The sequence below is a fragment of the Peromyscus eremicus genome, chromosome 7 (genome assembly GCF_949786415.1).
Source record: "Peromyscus eremicus chromosome 7, PerEre_H2_v1, whole genome shotgun sequence".
In the NCBI taxonomy this organism is placed as follows: Eukaryota; Metazoa; Chordata; class Mammalia; order Rodentia; family Cricetidae; genus Peromyscus; species Peromyscus eremicus.
The window spans coordinates 112,576,490-112,600,547 of record NC_081422.1 but is presented as its reverse complement, the minus strand read 5'-3'; the positions used below and the strand labels follow the sequence as shown (position 1 = coordinate 112,600,547).

General features: G+C 45.8%; 1 protein-coding gene across 1 annotated transcript in view; it reads right to left on the bottom strand.

Annotated features, from left to right (window-relative positions):
* Positions 1-24,058, bottom strand: part of Itga9 (integrin subunit alpha 9) — a 311,746-nt gene that overhangs the window by 64,477 nt on the left and 223,211 nt on the right. Inside the window, exons 19-20 of the mRNA XM_059268864.1 lie at positions 5,572-5,658; positions 3,237-3,316 (exon numbers count right to left, since the gene is read on the bottom strand). Coding sequence (XP_059124847.1) covers positions 3,237-3,316; positions 5,572-5,658 — 167 coding nt within the window. The remainder of the gene's footprint in view (positions 1-3,236; positions 3,317-5,571; positions 5,659-24,058) is intronic.

The following is a 24,058-nucleotide window of genomic DNA, read 5'->3' as shown; positions in this document are numbered from 1 at the left end:
AGCAGGGAGGCAAGTATTTGTTAGGAGAACTATTTGGGGTGGGTAGACCAGATTTCCACAAAATCTCCAAGAGAAGCAAGTTTGTGGACCAGTTCAGTATGTTTAAATGGCTGTGTGATCTCTTTAACATTTATGACCCAAGGAATTAGCTGGAAATTCTTATACTAATGTATATGAGGTTTTTTAGTAGGTAGTGGGCATTTAAAAATGTCACTTACATTTATCCCTGTAACTGGTAAGTAGCAGGTACCTAACAGTTGTCTACCGAGCGGACACATGCTCATTCAGGACTATACAGATAGTGGCTCTGGACCTTGAACATTAATTAGCATCAAGTCTTCCTCCAAACTCCAGTGTCCAATTCTTACCCCAGACCGATTAGATCCAAATACCAGGCATGGGTGGGGCTGCATCAGGCGTCAGCAGATTTCAAAGTTCCCCTGGTGTTTCCACTGTGCCTTCAAGCCCAGCACACCGCTAGCTAGTGGACATGCCATTCGAAGACAGGAGAGGAAGCTCTCTCCATTGTGCTTCTGACCCCTGCCCTCTCTGGCCTCCCAGAGGGGAGTGAGGCTAGAGACAGGCTGTATCATGGAAATCCTTTCCGTGTCCTGTTCCTTTTCATGACCACTGGCTGTGCTGGGTGTGGAAGAACAGACAGAGCACCATAGTGTGATGTGCTGAGCTGTTGCCTTGTGTCAGTGTGACTGTTAGCTTTCATTTTAGACATGAGACAACCCAGAAAGAGTCTCAATAAGGGATCGTCTACATTGTGTTGGCCTGTGGATGTGTCTGTGGGGGGTTGTCTTAATTAGTGTGTGAAGACTTGGTCCACTGTGGGCATCAGCACTCCTTAGGCAGGAGGTTTGGAACTGTGTAAGAGTGGAGAAATCTGGCTGAAAACAAGTCAACAAGTGAGCATGCGTGCACTCATTCCTCTCTGCTGCTGACTACAGATGGATGGGACTGACTGCCTCAAGCCTGCTGATGGACGTCCCTGCTGCGGTGAACTGTAACCTGGAACTGTCAAACAAATTTCCTTCCTAAGTTGCTTTCTGTTTGTGCACTTTACCACAGCAACAGAAGTGAAACTAGGCACTCCTGAACTCTTCAAAGGCCTGAAGCAACTCCTCACTCTTGTCAGGATGTAGTTCAGATTTTCTGGGCCTGCTTCCGCCTTCAGTGACTCAGACCTGTTCTCTTTCAGCTCTGTCTGTCATCACCTTGTGAGTTCCCACCCTCCTCCTTTTAGAGACGACCATGGACATCGTTCACTCCCAAGTCTATGGTTCACACGGACATAGCACAGCAGGGTGCACTGTGGACATTCACGGATGCACTTTGTGCTTCAGGATGGAAATACCCCCACTACCATCACCTTAGAATCGCTCTCGAATTCTAGCTGCAGAAATGAAATCTGCCCTGTCTGCTCTTTGCCTGTATTCTTAGCAGATCACAGTGATGTCATGTGAACTTGAAAAGAAGGCAAAGAGAAAATAGCTCAGTCTTGTGACTCCGTGGGAAAGGGCTGGAAAGACATCTCTGAGACAATGGGTGTAAGTGGACCACGGCTGTGGATTAGATGTGCCGATATTGACGCTCCTGAGTTTGACAGTCATGTGTGGCTTTGTTCTTGGGGAAGGCACAGGGAGCATTTATGGGTCAAGGGGCATGGTTTCTACAACTTGTTTTCAGATGGTCAAGAAAAACAATCTACATAGAAAGAAAGGTTAAATCCATGAATCAGGAATGCCAACATTTGGTGAATCTGGGTAAAAGGTACACAGAAGATTCTTGCAACATATTTTCAACAAGGAACTTAGAGTTTTGAAATTATTTCAAAGTGTGTGTGTGTGTGTGTGTGTGTGTGTGTGTGTGTGTGTGTGTGTGTATGTGTGTATGTATGTGTGTGTGCAGTGTCTGGGGAAGCCAGAAGAGGGTGTGAGATCCATTGGAGCCTAAGCTACAGACAGTTGTAAGTTGACTAAGCTGGGTGCTGGGAACTGAACTCCAGTCCTCAGCAAGACTAACATACTCTCCTCTGAGTCATTTCTCTAGTCACACAACTAGAAATTTAAATGAACATTTTTTTGGGTGTTCAACCACACCTGCCTGCACCTCATCACAGTCGGCCTGTCCCTGCTTACTGACCTTCATTGGAGCTGCCAGCCACCTGATACCTAGCTGTTGCTTCACGCATGTGTGGGTTGTGGCTCAAGGAGGTGGCTCCTAAACCCCCAAAGGCGAGCTCAGGCACCCACAGCCACACACATTCCTAGGGAGAGCAGTTACTGTCCCTTATACCCTTCTCTGTCTGTCTCCCTGGCCTCTGGGACAGTCCTGTTCTCTAGGTGTTCTACTTGGGTTCCTCTGCCAGCTGGCTTCACCAGGCCCTCAGCTGCAGGTGGCTTTCCCCACTCTGTGAAATGATTCAGTGTGTATCCCTGAGAAACAGATGGCCTAGCCTGACAATCCACAGAGAACATCTGTCTGATTTGGAAAACACGGCCAAGCAGGAATGGGCCAATTAATTATATGACCTTGAACTAGAACATCACCTCAGCAGCTTGTGTCTCCTCAGTTGTAGACTTCCCCATGACTAGCTGATCCTCAGCTCTCCCAGGCTCAGTCAGAAGTGGTGACGAGGGGTGACAGTTAGTCCTAACTGGATTTCATCTAAGCTTGAGTAGATTTGCAGTCTACTCAAATGTGTCAAAAAGGAGACACACCTTTGGACATGTCTGTGAGAGGACTCCCGGGGAAGACCAACAGAGGGAGGGTTGACCTGCACTCAGTGGAAGTTAGATCTTCCTGTGGAAGCTCAGATACAGGACATTTCAAAGAAAAAGCAGTGTGCAGACACCTGCCTTTGGTCCCAGCTCTGGGATCCCTGGGCCACTGAGATGTGAGCAAACAGCCTCCCAGAGCAGCCTCCTCCCACGAGTTCCCAGCCCGATGGACTGTATCCCCTTGTCCATGAGCCAACACGAGCCTCGCCTCCCTGAGCTTCCTCTCATTGGGCATTTGGCCACAGCAGTGAGAGAAGTAACAAATACATTCAGCAAGCAGAACCTAATGACCACCCTGCAGAGGTCAGATCCCACCCAGGGCTATGGGGATTTATCACCCAGTAACCACTTCCGTACCCTCTGCATCTGAGGGGTGCTCAAGGCATGTCCTTTCTCAATCCCATAATGTCTTTATCTTTGAAAAAAGTCTGTTTATGGCCTTTTTACCTCTGAGCAGTCACGATGAAGCTGAGAATTGCCTCTTCCCCAGACAGGTGGCTTGTATCAAAGATGACACTGAACTCATACTAGGGAAAAAGAAAGAAGTCACTTTTGGTAACCATGAGCAATCCTCATTTTGAATTAAGTTTTCTAGAATGGTCTGCAGCTTATGTCCTCTGAAGGCTAAACTGTGCAGCAAGTGTTATTTTTTATGTGTATCTGATTTTCAGGCAAGGAGGCTTCCACAGCAGAACCACACCCTTCCCCCTACTCTAGTGAGAGGCACATCACCCCCTTCAGCCACAGCAAGTCCCAGAGGAAGTGGCACACGGGAACTGCAAAACCAAGAGTTTCTGGCTTCACCTCTATCTCCTCCCCAGGCTCGCCAAGTTTACATATCTCATCAGCTGTGACGTCTAGAAGATGGTCTTTAATTCCAGCAAATGCTGACAGATTGTGAACTGTTTAACATACCTCAATTATTTGGTTTACATTAAAGTAAGTTCTAGGTAACTGCATGCTTTTTTGAGACACTGAATTCTGTTAAACTGAATGCTACTTGAGAGCAATGGGCATGGACCATTAACTTGGACCATTACCTATGATGGACACAAGCATCCCCTTTCTAGGCAGAAATCTCTGCAGCAGTGGGACTTGGTTTATGAGGAGGATGAGGCATGAAGACAGGGCAGGGGGTCACTAAAGAAGGGACAATCAAGACCCTGTCCCAGGAGAGTCAGACTTGGCAGAACATCTGAGTTAAGTCAACCATACTAAATACTGAAATGAGGTGAGGACATGTGGTTTGGGTGAAAGTCAAAATCAGACATCGAGGCACGAAACTGGTCAGGCTGGAAGTGAGTGGCAGAAACACTGCCAATCAAAGTGAGCCTGAAGTGTAGCCACGAGGCCAAGCAGGTGTCCTGGCACCCGAGGGTTCCAGGATTGGAGGACAGGTGAGTGTGAGGGGCCGCGGGTAGGGGAAGCTCAGGCCTCGGGTAACTTGCTGGGTTGTTTTTTTTTAACCCTCCTCTCCACACCCTCACCTCTGGGCTTAGTCTTGCTAACGGTCTTAATATCTGTATGTGGAATTTTCAAGAAATAAAGCAGAATAAGGTTGTTTATATTTATGACCCGTGCAGCAGAAACAGGAGATCAATATTCCAATAGTTATTATTTCTATTGACTTTACAACATTTTCAGAGTTAATACGTGTTGGTAAAACCCACATTCCACTACGAGAGATAACTAGATACATTTTGGGTTTGATTTGTGATATGAGTTGGATTTTTACAGCAGAGTAGCATGTTTAAGAAAGAGTGTGGGTTTCTTAATGAAATCTATTTTCTGTTACACAAAACATTTAAATGAAGTGATGTGCATGTGTGTGAGTGTGTGTGTGTGCATGTGTGCATTCAAACTACATGCTTTACCATGGGCAAAGCTACCCATAGTGCCTGGTCTTCCTCTGTCTTCCCCATCTTGGCCTGTGGACTATGAGACATGGTACATCAAATGCAGTTGATGGGTTTGGGTGATTTGCCAAGACAGGAGGAAACCCCATTCCATTCTAAAACAATGGCAGGTGCGGGGACCACGAAGCTCAAGAGACAGTTAGTTCTATGACTGTGTGGGGAGGAGAGGGGGAAAGTTAAATCACAGAGTTTTCTTTAACATCCTGACAGAAAATAGCTACGGACTCAAAGGCAGATCTGGCCTCTTTAGACTGCAGTTTTGTTTCCACAAACCAGGCTGGTCATTTTTCCTAACCATGGCACACACCAGAATGTTCCATGAATATCTGCTATACTATTTAGTATTACTATTTGAGCTTAAGAAATCTGTCTCCTTCTAAATACCAACTTGACCACAATGCCTTCAACTTTTCAAAATATGAACCAGAATGCAGGTATTTTTGTTGGGAAAATTTGAGGGATCTCCAGAAAATATTTAGGATCCAAGGGAATGACAGAGTTAGGTCTGTGGGTCACTAGTTCATATCACATATTCTCCTGTGTTCTGTTGTAGACTCAAAATAGTACAGAACATACCAGAATTTTTTTTTTAATGAAGGAACATTAACAAAGTACCAAGGGGTCTGTAGTGTCTTCTGTGATTGGGGATGATGTGATCAAAGAGACAGATCATGTAACCATAGATCCCCTGGAGCAGAGCACTGGTGACAGACACATGCCAGGGCTCTGGTAGTCACCCAGCCACCATGGGAGGCAGGGTGTGTGGTGTGCGTGTGCACATATGTGTGTGCATAGCAATAAATGACTGATGGGAAGAGCTGGCAATAGTGGCCTAGGAAGTACCCCGTCTCCACCAAGGGCCTCACCTTCGACTTTGACCTCATGAAAGGAAATCCCACACTGCACTTGAGGAAGTCTGATTCCAGCAGCTCACAGGAAATGCCCATCTCCTCCTGAAACAGAAAAATTGCAACAGATGACTAGACTGCACAGAAGACAGAGGCACAGGAGGGCCCCAGTGAGGCCATCGAGTCCTTGACAGGTTTGTACTAAAAAGCAACCTATATTCCTGTCTCCTTTACCCCAAGCCTACTGTCTTAGGATTTCTAGTGCTGTGAAGAGACGCCATGACCATGGCAACTCTTACAAAGGAAACGTTTCATTGGGACTGGTTTACAGTTCACAGGTTTAGTCCATTATCATCATGGCAGGACATGGTGGCATGCAGGGAGAGATGGTGCTGGAGAAGGAGCTGAGAGTTCTTATGTCTTGACTCACAGGCAACAGGAAGTGAACTGTGTCACTGGACATAGCTTGAGCATAGGAGACCTCAAAGTCCACCCCCACAGTGACACACTTCCTCCTACAAGGCTACACTTACTCCAGCAAAGCCACACCTCCTAATGGTGCCACTCCCTATGAGTACCATTTTCTTTCAGACTACCACACTTACCCACTAAACACCCCTTTCAACATCTTGTTAGCTAAAGAAATACAAATTATTAAAAACAACAACAATGTCTTTTTCATGGCACTACCTAAGCTGTGGGCTATGTCAAGATGAAGCTGAATATCTCCTTCTTTGCTACTGGCTGTCAGAAACTCATGGAAGTAAACGACGCAAGCTTGGTATGTTCTGTGAGAAGCACGTGGCAACAGAAGTAGCTGCTGATGCTCTGGGTGAAGTGGAAGGGTTATGTGGTCCGAATCAGCGGTGGGAATGACAGACAAGGTTTTCCCAGGAGGCAAGGCATTTTGACCATGGCAGAGTGTGCCTGCTGCTGAGTAAGGGGCCTTCTTGTTAGAGAGCAAGGAGAACTGGAGAGAGGAAGAGAAGGTTTGTTTGTAGATGCATTGTGGATGCCAATCGGAGTGTTCTCAACTTGGTTATTGTAAAAGAAAGGAGAGAAGGACATTCCTGGACAGACAGACACTACTGTGCCTCATCGGTTAGAACCTAAAAGAGCTAGCAGAATCTGAAAGCTTTTTAATATCTCTAAAGATGATGTCCATCAATGCATTATCAGAGAGCCCTTAAACAAAGAAGGTAAGAAAGAAGCCTAGGACCAAAGCGCCCAAGATTCAGCATCTTGTTACTCCATGTGTCCTGCAGCACAAACACTGATGTATGGCCCTGAAGATACAACGTACTAAGAAAAACGAGGAGGAGGTTGCAGAATATGCTAAACTTTTAGACATAATTCAGGAAGCCAAAGAAAAGCATCAGGAACAGATTGCCAAGAGGACGCAGGTTGTCCTCCTTGAGAGCTACTTCTAAGGCTGAGTCTAGTCAAAATAAGTTTTTAAGGGTAACAAATAAATAATCATACCTTGAAAAGACAACAACAAAACAAACAAATAAAACACACCAAGGAAAATAGGATTTCTTTCTGCAGCTCAAGGTACAGCTTTCCCAGGATGGAGAGTAGATGCCAGGGTGAGGTGATGGGTACAGTGTTTCCAGCCTTGGCTGGCTCTGCAAACACTGTCTTGAGAGAATGTGAGAGCAGCTACAGGGAGCTACCCTTGTTTCACTTAGGCACAAGATTTCTGAGATCAGAGGAAATCCAGGAGGCTCTCATGACCACAGGCTTCTCTGTGTTCCTGAGATCAAGTTAGGACACCCATGGCACTGATAGTCTGCAGACAGAAAAGTAGCAGCAGTGACCAACACTTGTTGAGTGCCAACCTTGTGTCTCAAGTCTGGAGACTGAAGTTCAGTGATGTCGTGGGACTTTCCCAAGGTCATTCAGCAGATAGGGCCAAAGCCTGAGAGAATTTGAATAAGACCTGGCAACTCTGGAAGCAATCTCCTCACTCCTTTCATGGCCTATACCATCTAGAGAATGAAGACAACAGCTAGGAACCTGCCCACACACCCAGGCACTGAAATGTCACCATGCTCCTTTCAGCCAAATTTCTTTCCTTTTTATTGAGTCAGGGTCTCATGCAGACCAGATTGGCTTTGAACTCACTACACAGGTGAGAATGTCCTCATGTTCCTAATCCTGATGTTCCTGCCTCCACCTCCTGTGATTACCAGCATGCGCCACCACACCCAGCTCTTCCACTCAATTTTCAGGGTCTGTTTTTACACTCCTGTGGTGGTTTGAAACAAAATGGCCCCCAAAGGGAGTGGCATTATTAGGAGTTATGGCGTTGCTGGAGTAGGTGTGGCTTTGATGGGGGAAGTGTGTTACTTTGGGGGTGGGCTTTGAGGTCTTCTTTGCTGAAGCTACACTCAGTGTGGTACACAGTTCACTTCCTATTTCCTGTAGATCAAGATATAGAACTCTCAGCTCCTTCTCCAGCACCATACCTGCCTGCATGCTGCCATGTTCCACCATGATGATAATGGACTGAACCTCTGAAACTGTAAGGCACCCAATTAAATGTTTTCCTTTATAAGAGTTGTTGTGATCATGGTGTCTCTTTACAGCAGTAGAAATCCTAACTAAGACAAAAACGTCTATAAATTTTTCTACTAAAAATATGAACATTTGCACTGGGCGGTGGTGGCACACACCTTTAACCCCAGTACTTGGGAGGTAGAGGCAGGTGGATCTCTGTGAGTTCGAGACCAGCCTGGTCTACAAAGCAAGTTCTAGGTCAGCCAAGGCTGTTACACAGATAAACCCTGTCTCAAACAATAACAACAAAGAACATCTGGACAGGAGACAGGGCTCAGGGGTTAAGAGCCTTCACTCCTCTTACAGAGAACTGGGGTTTGATTCCCAGCATCCACCTGGCAGTTCATAACCAACTGTAACTCCAGTTCTAGAAGATCTGACACATTTTCTGACCTTCTTGGGCTCCTGCATGAATGTAGTGCACATTCATACACTCAGGCACACTCATAAATATAAAATAAATATTTAAAAATAAAAGCATTTGCCACAATACATTAATTTATAGCTATATCCTGCCACTAAAGTACTTAATCAAACACACAGAAACAGAAACGACAAAATGTGGGCTCAAAGATCAAGAAATAACACAGAAGTTTCTGGGATGTTGAGGATGCTCTTAAATTTTTTAAATTTTTTCATTTTATGTGTATGTGTTTGCACCATATTCATATAACTCCCATGGAAGCCAGAAAAGGGCAGCAGATCCCTTGGAGCTGGAATTACAGCAGTCATGAGCCACGATGTGGGTGCTGGGAATCGAACTCAGGTCCTCTGCAAGAGCAGCAGGTACTCTTAATAACTGAGCCATCCCTGCAGCCCCAGGATGTTTTTTCTTGATTTGGGTGCTGATTACATAGGTTTGACCATTTTGTGAAAATTCATTGAGCGAAATTTAATGATTTAGGAACTTTGTTAAACATTAAAACAATTTATCCTAGAAAATAGCAATGCAATATAACACCCGAAATTCCAAAGTACAACCAAGCAAACAACAGAAGATAAATGTAAGAGGAAACCATTGTAAGTCTTTTCAGCACTTAGAAATAGCTGATATGGCTGATTTTAAATTTCCTAATGGCTGGCTATGCACATAGCTAGGGGTCTTCACGTGGAGACCCAAGATCATCTACATTAATGGCACCATAGGAACTTTTGAAAACGCAGATTCTTGAGCTACATTCTATTGAATATGAATCTCTAGGAGACTCAGGGGTCATGGGACCCAGGATGAACATTGGTTCATTCATAGTTCTCTTTCTTCCCCAACCCCCTGCATGTGTGAATGTCTTGAAACTGGGTCCCATGTATCCCAGGCAAGAAGACTGGGCTGGCAAGATAGTTCAGTGGATAGAGGCACTTGCTCCCAAGCCTGATGATCAGAGTTTAATTCCTGGGACACACATGGTTGAAGGAGAGAGCTAAGGTACATACATACACACACACACACACACACACACACACACACACACACTTTTAAAAGGTGAAGGTGTGAGGCATCATATATTAAGAAAGGTTTCATGCAGTAGCTGTTCATCCAATACTTTGTTGCTTTTCAGGCATTCTTACTTTATTTAAAAAAAATAGATTTACTTATTTTGTTGTTTTATTGTATGGGTATTTTGCCTATATGTATGTATTGCACTATGTACAGGCCTGGTACTTTCAGAGGCCAGAAAAGAAAATTGGATAACTTGGGACAGATGGTTGAGAGCTGCCATGTGGGTGCTGGGAATCAAACCCTGGTCCTCTGAGAGAGCAACAAGTGCTTATAACCACTGAGCCATCTCTCCAGCTCTGGCAGTGTGTTTTAAAGAGACTAAAATACCATCAAGCTTTTACCTTGGGTCTAAGATATCTTTGAAAGTCATAATTACAAAGTACTAAGTGATATTTAAATGTAGCATAAAGCCAATCTATTTTCACAAGTCTCTATTTATTTTGCAAGCAAAGTCCTAACAAAATATTTTGAAAATATTTTGACTGTGAAATCTTGGACTGGACGTTAGGCCAATTCACTTAACTGGCCCTTTTCCCAGTCCCATTTTTCCCCCTGGCTAGCAGGGCAGCTGACAGGGTTCCTCCCTAGCAATCACAGGTAATCCAATTGAAATTTTATAGCAATGCACATTATGCTCAAGATAGGAAATCATCAATTAATTAAAAACACACACAATGATGGAAAGCATCCTTGGTCTGCACACAGATGCTTCTGTATTTTTGGTGCCTGGCGCTTAACTCTTGACTTTGCATTTATTGAGTGAGTGGACTTGGCTCATGCAAGCCTCGAATGAGGGGTCTGCAAACAGCAGCTCATTTCACTCGCCTGCCTGGCATGAAGGATGCTTGCTTTGAAGAAGCCCTCTTTTCCAGACATACCTTGGCTGCCCCAGTTCTGGGCACATGGCCAGCAGTGCCAGGTTCCAGACTCTGTAACAACATGGGGGTGTTTGGAGGATCATACAATGAAGCCAGCGCACCTCTCTGGCCTTTTGGTCTCCTTCCTCTCATGCTCAGGAGGGTTTGATTTTAGACTCTGAGAAGGGACTTACTTGGCCACCAACACAGCAGCCTTTGGACAGAATGTCTGTGAGTTCCATGGTGAGCTTACTCTCAGAGTAAGGGTGAATTTGGAGTTTTGACTTTCTAGTTCCTACATACGTTTGCCAAACTGAAGAGGACCCTTAGGTCTCCATGTCTGCTCTTGGTGTGTGTTCCTCTAAGGCCCTTTCTTTGGGGTCCTTTGATAGGGGGTTCTGTTTGGAGGTGTTTTAGTCCAAACTCCCTATTTAACAGAGGAACCAGAGGCAAGCAGAGCTCCTAATGACGGGGCTCCACAGAAAGAGGGACTACGCCTGGAGAAGCCTTTACTGGTTCCCTTCAACAATGAGTCAGCCTGCCTCATCACAGAATGTCCTGCTCCAGAGGTCCATTCTCCTTGACAGGGCTCATGAAATTCCCATTGGTGAAACACGTGGGGCCTGCAGCTTAGAAAGTGAGTGTGCGTCGGCATTCGTGTCTAGGCTTTGAACGTTGGTTTGGATATGCAACAGTTATATGTTGTCATGCAAATAAACCATGCTTCCTGCAAGTCTGAACGTTATCACCTGTCAGATGAAGTCATGACACCTGCCTGAGATGACCCCCTGAGGCCCCACCAGAGTTGAAGGATGTGGGGTGGTTTTCCAAATGAATCTGCTCAGCCATGCCTCACTGACATGCCAGGCACTGAGTTAAGTCCACTGTTTAAGGACTTTGGTTCCCTCTTAATTCTCACTTTACAAGGAGAAAACTGGAGTGCAAAGGTGTTTTATCACTTGCTGAAGGGTTCTTAGTGGCAAACAATGGAGCCAATTGGAGAGGGCATATGGATGCCCAAAGTCCATGCCCAGACCTGCCTCTCTGTACATTGTCTTTAAATATAACTTCCTGTCTCCTCATCCAACCCCCAGTTCCATGAGTCTAGAACAGAACACAATGTGGGTGTGAGAAAAGACTTCTCATTGGAACATTTTGTACATGAGACCTAGGCTCTGACATAAACTCTGTCATATGTCATGTGGACTATGCAGATGGTGCTGTATCCTCTGCCATTGCCTTATACTTCATCTTTGCATTCATGGGTGCATTCATTCATTCATTCATTCAACCATTCACACACTCACTCATTGTTCTAGCAAATGCCTATAAAATGCCCAGCTCAGAACAGAGGGCTCTATGACTGACAGTTGGGAATAGATGCCTGCTTTTAAGGGAACAGTGTTAATACCTTTTAACACAGAAGGAAACGATCTAGCCTCTATCAGCTGATCAACGGCAGACAAAATGTGGAGTATTCATGGAATGGGATATTATTCAATAATGAGAAAGTGCTGATGCATACATATCGCAGCGTAGGTGTCTCTTGAAATCCAAAAGCTAAGTGAAATGACTCTGTCATATATATTACTCTGTTTATGTGAGATGTGCCGAATAGGTGAATACAGTGCTAGTGGCTGCCTCTTGCTTGGAAGAGACGGAAGGGGAAAGGCGGCATGCACAAGCTATGGGATTCTTCTTGGAGGGATGCTCTGAAATTATTGTGATCATCTCTCCCACTCTGTTCTGTGTGCTGTCTCTGAGCAATCTTGCACCACTTTCCTTTTGCTTAACAGCCTCCAGGGGTGATAAACAACGAACACTTGTCACTGATTCCTAACTGGGAGCAGAATCTTCCAGGAGGGACAGCTGTGCACCAGACCTGGCTGAGGACATGATGCAGAGACCACAGGCATGTCGCTCTCACCAAGCCCCAGGCCCTGACATAGAGCTGAGCCATTAGACTGCAGCACCTCCCTAAATCTCTTTGATGCTACAGGGAAGACGGTGATGGTGCTCCATAGAAAGCTTTGTTAAAAAGACCACATGGAGGCCCCTGCATGGCCCCTCTGAACGAAAGTGGGCAGCCTGGGTATGTGTTGGTAGAAAGCTCCTTGGGTGGTTCTTATGGGTGCTTGAATTAAGACCTGAAAAGTTAGATGGTGTTAAGGTCCTCCAGTGGACTTTAGACCCTCTTCTCCAGTGCAGGATTCTGTTTGTTGCAAAAATAAGGTCTCACTATCTAGCCAAGGCTAGACCTGAACTCTAAATCCTCTTGCCTCTGCCTCTTGAATTTCAGGAATACAGACATATTTCATCACACCAGTTCAGAATGAGACATTTTAGGAAGAATTCTGAGTGTGAGTGTAAACTATGGGAAGTAGTCATCTGTGAGACTCTTGCTGTCAGGCTAATGCAGACACTATCAACCTGGAGGTTATAGCATGCTCCCCAGTAGAAGGGAAACATCAGCACCTTTGCTGGCTTGTAACCATGGTGATAACCAGCCCTTGTGCAATGATGGTTGTCCCAGACTGTAAGTCCTCAGATGGAAGCCTTGGGGACATGTTTTCTGCACACCAGGCCCTGATGGCAGGGAGTTAGATGAGACTGGGTGCATTCAGAGCACATTGCTGTAGGCAATTCAGAGAGATGAGCTCTAATCCCAGGACTCTGGTTGACCCAGAGAAAATCCACCTGTCCATCCATCTATCCGTCCATCCATCCATTCATCCATCATCTTGTGTCTTTTATGTTTCTACAACAAGAAACAGCTTTGGTAAACTAATTCTCGCCGGGTAGTGGTGGCGCACGCCTTTAATCCCAGCACTCGGGAGGCAGAGCCAGGTGGATCTCTGTGAGTTCGAGGCCAGCCTGGGCTACCAAGTGAGTCCCAGGAATGGCGCAAAGCTACACAGAGAAACCCTGTCTCGAAAAAACCAAAAAAAAAAAACAAAAAAAACAACAACAACAACAAAAAAAAAAAACCCCTAATTCTCATGCGTGAAACAGGCATGTTTTGATTCTTACATGTCCTTGTTCAATTTCTTGTTTAATAATAAATATCAATGGAATATCCACAGTGCTCTTTATTGGCCCATATGCTCTTGTAATCCACTCATTGTTGTCTCTAAGGAGGATGCCTGGCCTGGCAGAAGGGAGGAGGGCCAACTCGTTCTAAGAATAAAGAGTAGTACTCTCTCCTGAGTGTTTGGGCAATCTGGGCACAAGAAGCCAGAATGGGCAAGTCTTTATAAGAAAAGTACCAGGCCAGAAGGTGAGGGGGGCGGGAGGGGGGAGAACAAGGGAATCTGTGGCTGATATGTAGAACTGAATTGTATTGCAAAATAAAAATTAAAAAAAAATAAAAATAAAAAAAATAAAAATAAAATCTTTAAGTGAAAAAAAAAAAAAAAAGAAAAGTACCAGGACCCCCTACTCCACTCCATCATCAATACTCTACAGCTCAGCATCACTACTGTAATTTTATTCTCCTTTGTAATGAACCATGACATCTGTAAGTTTATCTACAGAATCTAAGACTGGTCCAGCAGACTCATACAGATACTCAGGTCACGGTGGAGAGTAGCCAACCATTTGAATGTGAAGGTCCACACTATCATGAATGACAGTAACCAGAATTACCACTTATAAGCTACATGGTGTAGCTGAGAGGCCTCTCATTCAAAGATTTACTTGGTAGACACAAGGGCTGTGCCCAAAGCTCTGTGCCTAGCATAGGGCTCGTACTCTGTCATAGATTTATTTGCAAGATGTTTTTGTGACCATCTTATGAGTTAGAACTGGAGGTACAGAGATGTGGCCCTCTCCTTAAAGAGCTCTTCTGGTATTTAAACTGTGTTCTAGTTATCTTTGTCACTGTAACAAATACCTAAGAGACACGATGTGAAAGTACAGATGGCTCATGGTTCTGGCTCATGATCAGCTAGCCTGTGGTGCGCATGAACTCTTGGCGGGAGTGTGGAATGGAGCAAGTGTATTTACCTCACAATGTCAAGGAGATGGGAGAGAGGAAGGGATCCAGGTCCCAATATCATCTTCAAGGGCAGGCCCACAGTTAAGTCTTACCTCCTAAAGAGTCTATCACTTTCCAATAGCACCACTGGGGGAGGCACTTCCAGACCAGAGCTAACCTGAAGTAACACAGACACAGAGCTATTGTCTTGGCAGCTGTTCCAACCCTGACTCACACACCGGCCAAGGCTTAAGCTTTTAAGAGTTTCCCATAGGACAGAGAAGGGAGCACAGACCATATTTCCGGGTGTGCAACTGTGGGCACATTGTCTAAAAGCCTGAGGCCAAGAACTTCATTGATTGGTACATCATTAGAACAATTGAAAAACACTTCTACAGGAGCACAGAACTGAGACATAACCAACTAACAGAGCAGAGAGATGGCTCAGTGGCTAAGAGCACTGGCTGCTCTTGCAGAGGACCTGGGTTCAGTTCCCAGCACCCACATGGTGGCTTACGACTGTCTGTAACACCAGGTCCTAGGGATCTGATGCCCTCTTCTGGCCTTCTTGGGTATCAGACATGCATGTACAAGTTGGCAAAATATTCATTACACATAAAAATACTTAAAAAAACCCCTACAAATAGAGTTACATTCTGGGCTGGGGTTAGCATGCCTTGGGAGACAGGCTCTGCTTTCCAGGTTTACTCTTGGTCTTCCACGTTTGGTGTCAGCATTTTTCATTGAGTAGGCAGTTGTTTGGAATGACTGGCCCATACAAATAATAAGGGTCACTTCAGGATGCTTTAATGAATAGGTTTTGAGTTCTATCTTGCTAGAGCTCTGCAGAGAACATTAACGAATTTTCCTGGTCCTTTGGAAGAAACGATCAAGCCACATGGTTAGGAGATGGTCTGAAGTACAGCATGTTTGTGCTGCTTGTAATATGATAGATGAGTATGTTAGGAACTGTCTTAGTGTAGGGGTTGAGGAGAATGGACTGGCTTGTTTGTGACTTGTCACTCTGATGCTGCAGAAGTAATGGAATGATCAACACTTTCTATGTGTCTGTTCCACTCTGGACGGTTTCACTCATTCCTATTTTTTCCCCCTTTTCCAAGTGTTGTTTTGTGTCTTGCTTTTTCAATGCTTGCTTTTGGTCCTGCTTCACACGACTGTGACCACGTAGCAACTCTCTAAGAACAGGCTGTGGAAGGATGCTGTCCGGGCTGCCACAGCCCTGTCAGGATCCTCACAGGTCTCCTTACAATGCACTCTGTTATATCACATGCTAGCACCAGTGTGTGTGAGGATGATCTTTGGTTTCTAGAACCATCTTTCCTGGGGACACAGGAGAGAAGTGCTTGGGAATTCAAGAGAAAACTTATCCATGTTTCCTTGTCTCAGACTGGAGTGTTCTCAGGTGTGAATTATACCTTGAATTGTACCAGAGCCACTCACCTTTTCCCTCGTAGTACGTGATTCGCTATCATACCTGTCCCTTCCCAGGTTTACTTCCTCATTTCCTATGAGAAGTACTTAGGCAGTCATTATTACATGGTATTTTTGGTCAGGATTTTGTTGTATAGAACTGTGCTGGTTAGCTTTGTCAACTTGACACAACCCAGAGTCACCTAGGTGAGAATCTAAAATCATCCATTGAGGAGCTGCCTAGATCCAATCAGCCTGTGGGTATACCTGTGAGGAACCGATGGTCTTGACTGATATTTGCTGTGGGAGAGCTTAGCCCACTGTGGACAGCACCACTCTCGGGGCAGGTGGTCCTGGGCTGAATAAAGAAGCTAGAGCCTGCCAGCAGCATTCCTCCATGGTTTCTGCTTCAGGCTCCTGCTTGACTTCCTGTTCTGTCACCCTCCATGATGGTCTACAACCCTTGACTTCCTGTTCTGTCGTCCCTCCATGATGGTCTACAACCCTTGACTTCCTCTTCTGTTGTCCTCCATGATGGTCTACAACCCTTGACTTCCTGTTCTGTCGTCCCTCCATGATGGTCTCCGACTGTAAGCCAGACAGACCCTTCCTTTCTCTACGTTGCCTGTGGTTATGGTATTTGTCACAGTAACAGAATGAAAGACAGTGAGAAACAGACCACCACATAAACACGTAGCCTCTACCCTCTTTCTGTGCCTCATCAATGGAGACAGCTACTTGACATTGGACTCTGGGGGAATAGGCTCTCAGGTCCTATAAAGCTCACATCCCAGCACTTACTGCAGGGTAGAGACAGGTCCTGTGACCTCAGCCTACAGAGAGCAGTATCTTCTTTTCTTTTTTTCCTCAAGACAGGGTTTCTCTGTGTAGCCTTGACTGTCTTGGAACTCTAGATCAGGCTGGCCTTGAACTCACAGCGATCCACCTGCCTCTGTCTCCCGAGTGCTGGGATTAAAGCTGTGAGCCACCATGCTTGGTGAGCTCAGAGTCTTCTAAAACAGAGAAATCCACCAGTAGAACATTCCGGATGTCAGCTAACATGGCTTTACAGACCTACTTGATTGCATATTGATTTTAATTCACTTAAGTGCCTCTTAAAACACAGACTCATTCAGTTATTGCTTCTGAGTGTTTTCTTTGTATGCCTGGGAGAAGATGAATGATGCATTGCCCACATCAGTCTCCATGGAGTGAGAGCTGGGGTGCTGAACAACAGGCTAAAGCCTCCTTGGTCTTCACAGTGTTTCTCGTGGGGAGGAAATAGGAACCTAGATAGTCCTGGATTTAAGATGTAAGATTCTCGTTGTGGCTATTAGAATCCAGAAAGGACCTAGAAAACTGTTCTAGAATATTTTTGGTCCTTTCACCCACAGACATTGATAGATGGTTATGGTGTTTATACTGCCTCAGAGTGAGATCCTCATCCTGCCTGGAAACTAAGAGGACAGAGCTCACATGCACTGAGATCTGACCATACAGTAGCTGGGCGCTGCTCTAAGCATTTTTGTTGGTTGTATTTCTGTGAGTGTGATAAAACACCTTGCAAAAAGCAACCTAGGGGAGAAAGCTTACTCAGCTTACAATTGCAGGGTACTGTCCGTCACTGCAGGGACGTTAAGGCAGGACGGCAAGGCAGGTAGTTACATCACATGGCTAGTGGAGAACAGAGAGAATGCAGGCGTGCTTGGTGTTCTGCTGACTTCCTCTCCTCTGACAGTCTAGGGCCCCAGGCTGGTGCTGCCCGCTTTCCGGCTGTGTCTTTTCACATCAGTCAAGGCAATCAGACAACCTCCCACAGACATCCACAGGCCACCCTAATCTAGACAATCCCTCATCAAACTCGCTTCCACAGTGATTCTAGGCCGTGACTGAACATCGCAATGTGCTTCTCAACAATCCTACACGATAGGTGTAATCATCCTGTTTTAGATGAGAATTCAGGGGTTCATGGAGGATTATAAAACTCATCCAAGGTCATGCATGTCCACGGTCCTTCAGGAGAGCTGAAATTCCAGCCTGGCAGTCTGGTCTCAGATAACACACTGCACACAGTAGGCTGACAGTCTGAGAAGCAGGCTTTGGGGGATCTGGGGAAGATTGTTTCTTCCCTCTGTTTCCCCATCACCTTCCAGAACTCTCTGTGTCCTCAGGCCATCAGCTGTGGAATGTGGTGGGAGCTGAGATTCTGTTTCCAATGACTGCTAGCCACTGTCGTGGGTGTTTATAAATGGCACTTAACTCTGTAAGCTGTGACTGTCAGGGGCTTTAAATAGCTCCCAGGAACTATTCAATGCTCTTTCTAGAAGGAGGAGTCTGGTTTTCCCCTGACTGTGGGCCAGACTTAACGACCTACTCCTGAAGAACAGATGTGGCAGAGGAATTGCAGTGTGGCCTCTGGGTGGAGGTGGGGGTCGTCAAAGGCCAGCTTCTGCCTTATTTTCACTCTCTTAGATGGGTTGCTATAAATGAAGCTGATCACCGTGGCATATGACACTCAAGTAACTTGTTGGAGGAATCCGATGGGAAAAGAGCAAAGCCCTCCTTCTGTGGTGATCACGAGCTCTCCAGCTACGAGAGAAGTCTCAAAGCATTGTAGCATCCTTGGATCCTTGGCTAACATTTCTGGCTCCTACTGGCTAGCAGTGGAACTATTTTATGTGTGACAAGGAGATTTGTCAGCTGTCACCTGGGGAACAAGATGTTCTTTTTAAAACATTGCTATTAACACACCTACGTCTCAGGAGCTAGGGTAGAGGGTTTGTAAAAACGGCCACAATTCTCCATCCTTCTCTGTGTCCTTATTTGTTAGGGTTTGATTTTTCAGCTGTTCCCATCAGAAGGTCAACTTGATTTCTCTACTCTGAATCTGAGCAGGACTTGTGACTGGATCCACCAGAATGTAGCTAAAGTGATGCTAGGCCTGTTCCGAGCCTGGATCTAGGAGGCCTTGGGACTTCTATGTGCTCTTTTGGAACCCTGCCAAGACCGTGTGAGCATTGGCTAGCTTGCTGAGAGATGCCAGCCACACAGCTCAGCCATTCCTTCACTCCAGACAACAGTAATATTCCAGGTGATCTGCCAGGCAACCACAAACCCTGGGCAAGGTCAGCCAAGAAGCTGAACCTGGCCCAGAGCTGAAAAACTGCCCAGCTAATGTCTACAGTGAGGAGCAATAATGAATGATTATTGTATTAAGCCAGTAAATGCTAGGGTGGCTTGTTACACTAAGAGGTACAAAGTCTCTGAGCAGAGTGAGAGCATCCTGGAGCCCTGTGGGTTCCACCTAGCACCCAGGAAAGGGGAATAAGGATCATTGTTAACACTAATGCTAGAATCGAGCTGCTGTTTAAGCCACAATGCCTGCAGCCGCCCTTCCTCATTACAGATATCCACAGCTACTGAGACATTGTGAGTCTCTAGCTAACAGGCTCCCAGGTGCCAGGATCACACCTGGGGAAGAACACATACATCAATGGAGTTATTAGTGGCCACACCTCCCACCCTCAACCTGTTTCCCTGCTTCCTGCCCGAGAGTCAGTCTGATTGCAGGCTTTTCCTGTGACACGAGACTTGCTCCTTCTTCCATGTGGGTTCTGATTTCCTTTCCTCAGAGACCCCACCATTTGTCTGTCTCTGGTGTGTGGGACTAAAATCTCCTCAGGGACCTCACCATGCTGTTTGTTATCTATCACCAGTTTGTACGTGCCATAAATGGCCCTGGTAATAAACTCCTCACCTCTAACAATTCATCTCATTATCTCCTTGAACAACCCACACCCAAGATCTTTCAACCACATGGTTAGCTGCCTGCTAAAGATGGAGGCTGCCCGGGCATGTATACACCCACTTTCTTTCCTTCCTTCCTTTCCTTCCTTTCCTTTCTTCCTTCCTTCCTTCCTTCCTTCCTTCCTTCCTTCCTTCCTTCCTTCCTTCCTTCCTTCTTTCCTTTCCTCCTCCTCCTCCTCCTCCTCCTCCTCCTCCTTCTTCTTGTTTTTGTTCTTGTTTTTCTGCAGCTTTGCGCCTGTCCTGGAACTCGCTCTGTAGACCAGGCTGTCCTCAAACTCACAGAGATCCGCCTGCCTCTGCCTCCCAAGTGCTGGGATTAAAGGCGTGTGCCACCACCGCCCGGCCTTCTTTTTTTTAAAGAAATTTTCTGTTCACTTTATATACCAACCACAGATTCCCCCCTCTTTATTCTCCCCCCCACGTCCCCACATTTTCCAAATCAAGGTCTTCCCAGGGGAGTCAGCAGAGCCCAGAACACTCAGGTGAGGCAGGTCTAAGCCCCTCCCCCCTGCATCAAGGCTAGCACTGGGTTCCAAAAAGCCCACCCATGCACCAGGGACAGATCCTGATCCCTCTGCCTGGGGGCCCCCCACACAGTTCAAGATAAACAACTGTCTCCTGTATCCAGATGGCCTAGTCTAGTCCTATATTAGTCCACAGTTCATGGGTTTCCACTAGTGTGGCTGGTCATCTCTGCACGTTTTCCCATCATGATCTTGAAGTCCCTGCCCACAGAATCCCTCCTTTTTCTCATTGATTGGATTCTCGGAGCTCGGCCTGGTGCCCAGCTGTGGATCTCTGCATCTGCTTCCATCAGTCACTGGATGAAGGCTCTGTGAGGACGGTTAGGGTATTCACTAGACTGGTCACCAGAGTAGACCAGTCCAGGCACCCTCTCGACCATTGTAGTCCAAGGTGGGGTCATCCTTGTGGATTCCTGAGAACTTCCCTGGCACCCTGCCTCTTCCTATTCCCATGATGTCTTCGTTTATCATGGTATCTTTTTCCTTGCTCTCCCACTCTCTAGATGCCCCTCAACTGAAGAATGGGTAAAGAAAATGTGGCACATATACACAATGGAGTACTAACTCAGTAGTGAAAAACAATGATATCATGAAATTTGCAGGCAAATGGATGGAACTAGAAAATATCATCCTGAGTGAGGTAACCCAGACTCAGAAGGACAAACATAGTATGTACTCACTCATAAGTAGATACTAGATGTAAGGCAAAGGATAACCAGACTACAACCCACAGCTCCAGAGAAGCTAGCTAACAAGAAGGACCCTTAGAGGGACACATAGATAGGCCAGCAAAGGAGAAATAGATGAGATCTACATGAGCAAACTGGGGGTGAGGGGGGTAATGGAGGGCAAAGAATGGGGGATGAGAACCACTTTCTACTACTCTTAATCCCTGGAAGGATCAAGAAATAGATCTGCTGTTGCAGGAAGAAGCTGATGAGGGCAGCGGGGATTTGGCAGTGCTGTGAGCACTAAGCCCATCTTCCAGAAAGAAGGGGTGAGGCTGGGGAGAGGTGGGGTATGCATAAGAAACCCTGGCATCACCTCATTTCCACCTTGTTCCCATGTCCCTTGGGAACTGTGACTGATGAATGATCTTCTGAATGTGAAAAACACACCACCTCAGAAGAGACCGTCAGCTGTATTTACTGTCCCTAACTAACGTACTTGAGGGTCCTGCAAATAAAAAGTAATACAAGTAGACGATAAACATCATGAAAACAAACAAACAAAACCGAAGAAGGTGCTTCATAAAGACCTTCAAAGAAGCACTTTCCCTCACCCGGGAGGCGTGCTCAGTCAGGAGAGGCTCAGTCAGGGAGGTCATGCTCAGGCCACTTGGACAGAAGAGAGCTTGCCTCCTTAAGACATTCCTCCTAAAGTAAATATCTGTAAATTACTGAAGCAGGTCTATTTATTTTTATTTGAAATACACAGAACTATATTAAAAAAGTTTCTTTTTCCCCCCTTTTAAACTTTCAGTATGAATCAGACATGATGCTAGTCAGCGTGCCTGTCTTAGGGTTTCTATTGCTGTGGTAAAACACCGTGACCAAAAGTAACATGGTGAGGAGAGGGTTGATTTCAGCTTACACTTCCACATCATAGTCCATCACCCAAGGAAGTCAGGGCAGGAACTCAAGCAGGGCAGGAACCTGGGGGCAGGAATTGAAGCCACAGAAGGGCGGCTGCTTACAGGCTTGCTTCCCATGGCTAACTCAGCCTGTTTTCTTACTCCATCCAGGACCACAGCTCAGGGACAGCACTGCTCACAGTGAGATTGGCCCTCCCACATCAATCATCAATAATCAATAAGAAAGTGCCGTACAGAGGACTTGTCTACTGGCAAGTCTGGAGGCGTTTTCTCAGTTGAGGTTTCCATTTCCAAAATGATTCTAGCTTATGTCAAGTTGACATAAAACTAACCAGCACACGCCTGTAATCCCAGCACTCGGGAAGCAGAAGCAGGAAGGTCAGGAGTTCAAGGTCAGTTTGTAGTAAGCAGCCTGGGCTATGTTAGACCTAATCTCAAAGAGATTGTTTTCGGTCTGATTAATTTTGTAAGCAGGAGGAAGCGGTGATAAAAACAGATAACATAAATTCCTTTTGTGAAGTCTGGTTTGTAGCTCCAAGTTTCTTGTAAAGTATAGCTTTAATCTTCTGTTTTGAGATATTTTCACATTAAAACTTTTAATTTTTGTTTATATGAATACGTTTTTGAGATAGGATCTTGGTCTTGAACTTGCTACATAGCCAGGGCTGGCCTAGAACTCTCCACTCTCCTGCTTCTGCTTCCCAAGTGCTGGCTGGGGTTATAGGCACGCACCACCGTGCCTGTCTAAAGTTTTCTAATTTATGCATGTAAAATGACAAGAAAGAGGCAAAGTCTAGATTCAAACCCTGTTTGCCTTCCAGGACACAAACTCTTACCTCTCCTTTCTACCTAATCCACAGAGTGTCCCCTTTCATCTCCAAGTGGGTCAAGATTCCCAGTTGATGCCTAAAACCACAGGCCGTACTCAACCTATACACCCCACTTTTCTGACTTGGGCTGGAGTTACTCTGTGCCCCCATGCTTTATGCCCTGGGGTCTCCCTTATATCACATTACACACAATTAAATACAGTATGAGTTTATATGACATAAGTGCTTTGAAATCAAAGGCAGTTCATCTGAGAACTGAAGTAGTTATTAAGTGAGTTCTGGGGTGGATAGGACATACAGCATGGATACTCTGGACAGAAAAATGGTTCATATTCCAGACAGGGTAGAGTCGGGAGACATTTTAATTTAGTATTTCTGAATTGAAATGGATGACAAGTGGCTGACATCCCAGATAAAGGAGAACTTCTGGAGGTCGCTCTCTATAGAAAATCTCAGTAAACAGTTATGGATAGAGAAGAGCTAGCTGCCACCTTTTGCTTCGAAATCAGCCAGCAATGACAAGCTAAGTCCATGCTGTGGGAGGCCAGGCTGGGGCAGAGTCAGACATAGGTTTTGTTAAGTCCCTCTCAGCCCAGCCCTGATCCCAGCTCTGTGTTGTCTTCAACAGACGGTTCTAGGGACACTCAAGTGCTCCCCTGACTGGCACACTCAACCAACCAGGAATGAAGCTGGTAAATGAAGAATATTCTAGTCTTTGTCCTTTGGGTGAACATTACTGGGTAACTGCTATATGCTTTTCAAGAGGCCCCAAATACGAGCAGCAGTGACCCCCAGGGCACAGTCATGGTGGCTTGTCATCTTTTTTCTTGCTGTCCAGGACCAGTACTCAAAGCCCCCGCATCATGCCATCCCTGCAGGGTTTGCAAGTGGCAGGCAACCATTTGTCTCTGGGTCAATAAATCTCAGGAAAAGTAACAGTCTGAAAAAACCCCACTTAGGAAAAGAGCTGAATCTAGGATCCCAGGCTGTCTAACTGAGACAGACACAGATTTCTAGAAGGTGGGGAGGGGGCACCCAGCCAGCTTGAAGGGAGGAGGGACGATTCTCACAAACAGCTGCCTGAGTAAACTCAGGATGTGCGCAGGGGGAAGGCGTGAACCAAAGCATGAGAAACCTGTAACGGGCTGGAGAGGACTGCTCAGTGCTAACAGCACTTGCTGCTCTTGCAGAGGATCAAGATTTGTTTCCCAGCATCCACACAATAGCTCACAACCACCTGTGAATCCAGTTCCAGTGATCCAACGCCATCTTCTGATGTCCATGGGTACTGCATGTACCTGGTGCACAGGCACACATGTAGGCAAAACATTCATACACATAAAATAATCCAAAAAATTAAAGGAGAAAGAAGGACTGGTCCCTTCCTCAGCAAAAGCCTGACCTCCTCTTTTATTGTTATCTACAT